The sequence below is a fragment of the Corapipo altera genome, unplaced genomic scaffold, assembly GCF_003945725.1.
Source record: "Corapipo altera isolate COAL_440 unplaced genomic scaffold, ASM394572v1 61284, whole genome shotgun sequence".
Classification (NCBI taxonomy): Eukaryota; Metazoa; Chordata; class Aves; order Passeriformes; family Pipridae; genus Corapipo; species Corapipo altera.
The window spans coordinates 60,744-67,787 of record NW_020885165.1 but is presented as its reverse complement, the minus strand read 5'-3'; the positions used below and the strand labels follow the sequence as shown (position 1 = coordinate 67,787).

General features: G+C 59.9%; 1 protein-coding gene across 1 annotated transcript; it reads left to right on the top strand.

Moving 5' to 3' along the window:
* Window positions 1-1,433: 1,433 nt before the first annotated feature.
* On the top strand, window positions 1,434-6,500 carry LOC113940030 (zinc finger protein OZF-like). Its single transcript, XM_027631085.1, has 4 exons — window positions 1,434-1,567; window positions 2,962-3,040; window positions 3,229-3,829; window positions 5,523-6,500. The coding sequence occupies exons 1-4, from the start codon at window positions 1,511-1,513 to the stop codon at window positions 6,094-6,096; spliced, it is 1,311 nt and encodes a 436-aa protein (XP_027486886.1). The 5' UTR covers window positions 1,434-1,510; the 3' UTR covers window positions 6,097-6,500.
* The last annotated feature ends 544 nt before the right edge of the window (window positions 6,501-7,044 follow it).

The window sequence follows — 7,044 nt, the reverse complement described above, 5'->3', positions numbered from 1 at the left end:
AATCCCTTCCAACCCCCCCCCAAAGAGGGGTCACCCGACACCCTGGGACAGGAGCACAGTGGGCTGTACTGGGGGCACTGGGCTGTACTGGGAGGGCACTGGGAGGGGCTCAGGTGTCCCAGGACAACGTGGCCCAGCTCCAGGAGAGATCTGGGGAGCAGTGAGGAGGTACTGGTCTGTGCTGGTCTGTACTGGTCTTTCCCCCCAATCCCCAAAGCCCCTCCCCAGCTCCCCCAAGACCCTCCCACACCCCAAAGCCCCCCAGGCCCCTGAGTTGGTCCTGCTGCCCCTTGAGCATCTGCAGCTGCTGCAGAACCAGGCATTTCATCAGCAAATGTGCAGGTGACACCAAGCTGGGGGTGTGTTGATGTGCTGAAGGCAGGAGGGCTCTGCAGAGGGACCTGGCCAAGCTGGATCCATGGGCTGATTCCAGGGGGATGAGGTTCCAGCAGGCCAAGGGCCGGGTCCTGCCCTTTGGCCACAAGAAGCCCCGTCAGCCCCCCGGGCTGGGGCCAGAGTGTCTGGAGAGCAGGCAGGCAGAAAGGGAGCTGGGAGTGTGGATGGACAGGAAGCTGAAGAGGAGGCAGAGTGTGGCCAGGTGGCCAAGAGGGCCACTGGCTGGTGGCCTGGCTGAGGAAGAGTGTGTCAGCAGGAGCAGGGAAGTGATTGTTGGGCTGGAGTGAGCGCTGGTGAGGCCACCCCTGGAGTGCTGTGTCCAGCTCTGGCCCCTGAGTTGAGGAAGGCCCTGGAGGGGCTGGAGCAGGTGCAGAGAAGAGCAGCGAGGCTGGGGAAGGGAGTGGAGCACAAGTGGGGTGAGGAGAGGCTGAGGGAGCTGGGGGTGTTGAGGCTGGAGAAGAGGAGGCTCAGGGGAGACCTCCTGACTCTCTGCAAGTCCCTGCCAGGAGGTTGGAGCCAGGTGGGGGTGGGGCTGTTGTGCCAGGAAGCAGCAGTAGGACAAGAGAGCTGGGTCTTGAGCTGTGCCAGGGGAGGTTTAGGTTGGATATCAGGAAGCAGTTTTTTCCCAAGAGAGTAATGAGGCCTTGGAATGGGCTGGGCAGGGAGGGGGTGGAGTCACCATCCCTGGAGGTGTTGAAGGTGAGAGTGGACGTGGCCTTAGTGCCATGGTCTGGGAAGCACGGCAGGGTTGGATCCAGGATTGGAGTTGATGATCTCGGAGGTCTTTTCCAACGTGACTGATTCTGTGAGTCTGTGATTCCCATTCCTATGGCAGCACATGCTTGAGACTCTATCCCCAGGGTGACAGAGATGTCTGTCCATATCTGTCTCCAAGGTTAGTGTGTAAATGTGTGGTGTTAGAAAAGCAGGCTAAGTTCTGGGCTGGTTGTAGAAGGAGAAAGAAGCCCAGAGGCCAGTGCAAGCAGGCAGCCCTCAGCTTACACATGATGTCCCCTCCCTGCAGGTTCCTGTCCTTGAGCCCAGACCCTGAGGTGACCTTGAGAATAAATGCAAGACAGAGGTGCTGCTGAGGAAGGAGAGCCCTGTGGTGGGGATGACAAGAAGCTGTGAGAGCCCTGAGAAGGTGCTGTGTCCATCCCCTGTGTGCCAGGTGAGCTGGGACTTTGCTCCAGAGCTGCGGGCGCTGATTTGAGCGGCTGCAAGTGCTGAGCTGGTGGGCACCCAGGAACACAAACTGTGCCTGGCCATGGAGCCTGCAAGGAGGAGCAGAGACAGTGGTGTCAGTGTGGGGGGCCAGGTTGTCCCTGTGCCTTCCCCTGCAGGCCCTGGCTGTCCCTGCTGGGCCCCTGTCCATCCCCATCAGGTCCCTGCCCGTTCCCCCCGGGCTGAGCTCCCCCCAAGAAGTGCCGTGGAGCTGAAGCTGCTGCCATCCCCCCCTGCAGCCGCTGCCCCAGCCAAGGGAGCAGCAAAGGCAGGGCCAGGAGCAGAGGCAGCAGCAGGGGAGCCCTGGGGGGGCCGGGAAGCTCTTGTGTGGGGCAGGAAAGAGGCGCTGGGCACGAGGCCGGGGCTGTGCTGAGCAGGCCCAGCCCTCACATCCCCACAGCCAACGCCGGCTACCCGGGGGGCTTGGGAGGGACCCCCAGCCCGTGTGCCCCACACTGAGCTGGCAGAGAGAGAGCCAAGGGACAGGACCACGGGCAGGGCCACGGGTGAGGGACAGGCAGGGCCATTGCAGGGCCACGGTGAGGGCACAGCCTGTGGCAGCAGAGCCACCTTGCCCAGGTTGGGTGACACTGTCCCCTCCCTACAGGACACTCCTCCCAAAATCTTCATGGGGGCCTTTTTTTGTCTATTCCTGGTTGCTGATTCCTGCTGGGGACCTGAGGGAGCCTCTGCAATCCCATGCATGAGGCACAATCTCCTCTCCAGAACTTGACTCAGTGCAGACTTTGCAGGGAAATCTGTGCTGGCAGCCCAAATATGTCACGATCTCCCCGCGCTCCCCCCAGGATATTTGGGACAAGTTCCCCCCTCCTGGGCACCCATGGGATGAGAGCCGATTGTCCTCCTGCTGTTGCTGTTGCTGCTTCCCCCCGTCCCTTCCCTTCCTGCCGCTGTCAAGGGAGCGGAACGGCCACGATGGGAAAGGGGCGAGAGAAGCAAAAAGAGCGGGTGGGACCCCCAAAGAGAGCATTAGGGGCGGTGGGTCACCCCACAAGGGAACTGAGGGGAGCCAGGCTTTGGGGGGCGGGTGGGAAAGGGGTGGGAGAGGGGAGCTACGGGGTGGGAGAGGGGGCTAATCTTCATATTTTGGAGTATTTTTCAGCTGAATTTCAGCTTTGTGTGATTCGGGGGGAAGAGGATCTTCTTACTATTTCTGAGAGGTTTTTTTGCCTGAATCTGGGTGGTTTGGGCTTTTCTGGGCTGAGTATTGGTGTTTTGAGGTTTTTATGGACACAGGATGCCCAGTGAGCTCTAGAGATGGACTTGGGTAGGAGGAACCCCCAAACAAACACGCTCAGCCCTTGTTTTCCCCCTCATCAGGATTTGTCCTTCCCAAAGCTTGGGCGGATGGCGGAGGAGGCTGCGAGGAAGAGGAAGATGCCTTGGGCCCCCCAGGCAGGTGAGGAGGAAGTCAGTGGCCCTTTGGGCGGGTGTTGTGCTGGCTCTGTCAGCCGAGCATGGCCCCGGCTGCAGGACAACCCCGCTGCCGCCGCCGTCCTGCCGGGGCCGGAGTTGGGGGGATGTCCTTGGCCTTCCCTCTGGGCCGGAGGCAAATCCCCTCCCTGTCCTTCTTGCTTCCTGCCCCAGGCCCCGAGCTGAGGACGGAGAGCCCGGAGGACAAATCCCCCCGTGAGACCCTGTTGGGAGAGGCCGTTTTGAAGGGCTCCCCGGCGCAGGAAGGCAGCGGGGAGGAAAAGGGCCGGAGATTCCCCCACAGGAGGGACTCCAAAGCCAGCCCAGGGTGCTCTGAGGAGGAAAGAGCCAGCCTGTGCTGGGAAGGCGGCTGGAGCTTGAGGGGGAGCTCTGACCTGGTGGTCCCTGAGCAGCCTCCCAGCAGGGAGAAACCCTTCAGGTGCTTGGAATGTGGGAAGAGCTTCAGGAAGAGCTTCAACCTCCTCCGCCACCAGCACATCCACACTGGGGAACGGCCCTACACTTGTGGGGAATGTGGGAAGAGCTTCAGGCAGAGCTCCGTCCTCTGCGCCCACCGTCGCATCCACACTGGGGAACGGCCCTACAAGTGCTTGAAATGTGGGAAGAGGTTTCGGACCAACTCAAGTATCCTCAGGCATGAGCAGACACACACGGATGAGAGACCCTTCCGCTGCACCAACTGCGGGAAGGGCTTCAAGCAGAACTCCCACCTCGTCACCCACCGGCGCATTCACACTGGAGAGAGGCCCTACAAGTGTGGCAAGAGCTTTATCCAAAGCTCTCACCTGATCCAGCACAAGCTCATCCACACTGGAGAACACCCCGGGAAAGCGGTGGGGGGGGGGGTAGGGGGCGGAGGGAGAGTGGGAGTGGATGTGCAGTGGGGGTGCCTTGTTGTCCCCATGACTTGATCCTTGGAGAGTAGTGGAGGATGGAGAGAGGGGGGAACTGTGAGAGCCTGGAGAGGGGGGAGCTCGACCCCCCTGCGCCGAGCCAGCTTTGAGGGCCCTGCTGTTGGTGCCAAATTGCCCCTGGTCAGGCTGAACCCAGAGCCCACCCACGTGTCAGGGGGCCCGATCCGCTCCCTGTTCTTGTTGCCCTAAGGAAGTTTCTGGTGTGCCCCCGCCTGTGGGACTGTTTGGGTGCCTTGGGCACAGCTGGCCCTTATGTGGGTCCCACTTAGCGGTTGGGATTGGTGTTGCTGGGTCAGGCCCCGCCGGCTCCATTGTCAGCCCAGTGCCGGCGGGGGGGACACAGCGGTTTTGGGGTCCCCCCGGGAGTGCCAGGGGTGGGTGTGGAACCCGAGAGCTGCCGAGTGTGGAGGGTGGAGCGGGGCGATGCCAGAGCTGGGGGACCCCCGGCAGCCTGGAGGGGGGAGCACGGAGAGGGAGGAACCCCGGGACCCCCAGGAACCTTAAACGGGGGGCTCAGAGAAGGGGAAGCCTGGACAGTGGGGACCCCTGGGATAACAAAGTGGAGAACTTGGAGAGGAGGAATGTCTGGGAACGAGACACCCCGAAGGAGAGAGTCAGAGTAGAAGGGACCCTTGGGACCCCCAACACTCCCAGCATCCCGAAGTGGGACCCCCAGCATCCCGGACAGGGGACACCCTCCGAATGCCAGAGGGGAGAGACCAGAGAGAGGGAACTTCTGGGAAAATTTTTTTGGGCTGAATGTTCATAGTTTGAAGTATTTTTTGGCTGAACCCTAACTTTTTGCAGTTTGTGGGGGAGGTTCATCTCACTCTTTCTGGGGGACTGTTGCCTGAATCTGGGTGGTTTGGGTTTTTCTGGGCTGAATCTTGGTGTTTTGGAGGTTTTTATGGACACAGGATGCCCAGTGAATGCTAGAGATGGACTTGGGCAGGAGGAACCCCCAGGCCAACGCGCTCAGCCCTTGTTTTCCCCCTCATCAGGATTTGTCCTTCCCAAAGCTTGGGTGGATGGCGGAGGAGGCTGCGAGGAAGAGGAAGATGCCTTGGGCCCCCCAGGCAGGTGAGGAGGAAGTCAGTGGCCCTTTGGGCGGGTGTTGTGCTGGCTCTGTCAGCCGAGCATGGCCCCGGCTGCAGGACAACCCCGCTGCCGCCGCCGTCCTGCCGGGGCCGGAGTTGGGGGGATGTCCTTGGCCTTCCCTCTGGGCTGGAGGCAAATCCCCTCCCTGTCCTTCTTGCTTCCTGCCCCAGGCCCTGAGCTGAGGACGGAGAGCCCGGAGGACAAATCCCCCCGTGAGACCCTGTTGGGAGAGGCCGTTTTGAAGGGCTCCCCGGCGCAGGAAGGCAGCGGGGAGGAAAAGGGCCGGAGATCCCCCCGCAGGAGGGGCTCCAAAGCCAGCCCAGGGTGCTCTGAGGAGGAAAGAGCCAGCCTGTGCCAGGAAGGCGGCCGGAGCTTGAGGGAGAGCTCTGACCTGGTGGTCCCTGAGCAGCCTCCCAGCAGGGAGAAACCCTTCAGGTGCTTGGAATGTGGGAAGAGCTTCAGGACAAGCACCGCCCTCCTCACCCACCAGCACATCCACACTGGGGAACGGCCCTACACGTGTAGGGAATGCGGGAAGAGCTTCAGTGACAGGTCCACCCTTCGCACCCACCAGCACATCCACACTGGGGAATGGCCCTACACGTGTGGGGAATGTGGGAAGGGCTTTGGCCGGAGGTCCAACTTTCGCACCCACCAGCGCATCCACACTGGGGAACTGCCTTACACGTGTGGGGAATGTGGGAAGAATTTCATGAACAGCTCCCACCTCCTCACCCACCAGGGCATCCACAGTGAGGAACGGCCCTACAAGTGCTTGGAATGTGGGAAGAGGTTTCAGACCAGTGGGAGTCTCCTCCTGCATGAGCGGACGCACACGGATGAGAGGCCCTTCCGCTGCACCGACTGCGGGAAGGGCTTCAACCGGAGCTCCACCCTCATCACCCACCGACGCATCCACACCGGGGAGAAGCCCTACAAGTGTGGGGAGTGTGGGAAGAGCTTCACCCAGAACTCTAACTTGACCAAACACCAAAGGACCCACCAGTAAGGGAAGCCCTACCAGTGCCTCGACTGCAGGAAGAGTTTTGGCTGCTTCTTCTACCCCAAATGAACCCCGTGATGGTGAGGCAACCCCTGGAGTCCAGTGACTGTCAGTCCATCGCTTTTGACCACAAAGAGCCAGTCCCCTTCCCCAGGGGCAGGTTCTGCCAACAGAACCCTTCCTGGGGATGTGTGGAGATTCCTGCTTTGGCTGGGGACCCCCTAAGGTCACTGCTGGAGGTTGAGAGCAGAGATCTCCCCCTGAGCGTTGGTCTGGGGGAGTTCCATCCGTCTCTAATTGAGAATTATTGCTTTTGTGCCAGCTTGAGTAGAATTGCTTCAACAATTGCTTTAGTGTAGAGCCCTGTCCTATCTTATGCTGTACTCCTGGTAGTTCTAGTGTTTCTGTTGTGCAGTAAGGAATTCTGATGAAGATGTTTTGTCTCATCATTTGTAACGCTAAATAATTCATTTCTATCAATAGATCTGATTTGCCATCGTAAAAGCTGGGGGACCAAAGTGTTTCAGTCACACCTCTGTAATTCCTCTAAACTGAAACTGTTGGCATAACCCAAGGCTGAGATTGCATCCGGCATCCCTCAGCACCCCACAGTAAGTTGGGAGCTCAGGAGGGCCACCCCCTTTTGCCAGCCCCCCTGTGCCCAAAGACCACCATGGGACCATCGGACCTACCAAACCAGCCCGCCTTTTCCACCCTTCTTCCTGTTCATCCTACTTTTTCATTGTTCCCTCAAACCCCAATTTACCCCCAAACAGTTTTGGAGTCCCAACTCCCACTTTTAACCCCCCCTCCTGTGGGTGCAGAAGGAGAAAATGAGGCTGCACACACAGAGTTCCATTCTGGGACTTGTCCGCCGACACTTTTCTGTGTCCCGTTTTATTCCTCTTCTCTCGTGAGCAGCACCCGGTGTTTGTCTTTTAGTCCACCAGAATT

What these genes read in the sequence shown, in the direction of transcription:
- LOC113940030 (XM_027631085.1), top strand. Translation starts at nt 1,511, where the DNA reads ATGACAAGAAGCTGTGAGAGCCCTGAGAAGGTGCTGTGTCCATCCCCT. An exon ending in GCCTTGGGCCCCCCAGGCAG is followed by an intron (nt 3,041 to 3,228) that starts GTGAGGAGGAAG and finishes TTCCTGCCCCAG; the next exon opens with GCCCCGAGCTGAGGACGGAG. An exon ending in ACTGGAGAGAGGCCCTACAA is followed by an intron (nt 3,830 to 5,522) that starts GTGTGGCAAGAG and finishes GAAACCCTTCAG; the next exon opens with GTGCTTGGAATGTGGGAAGA.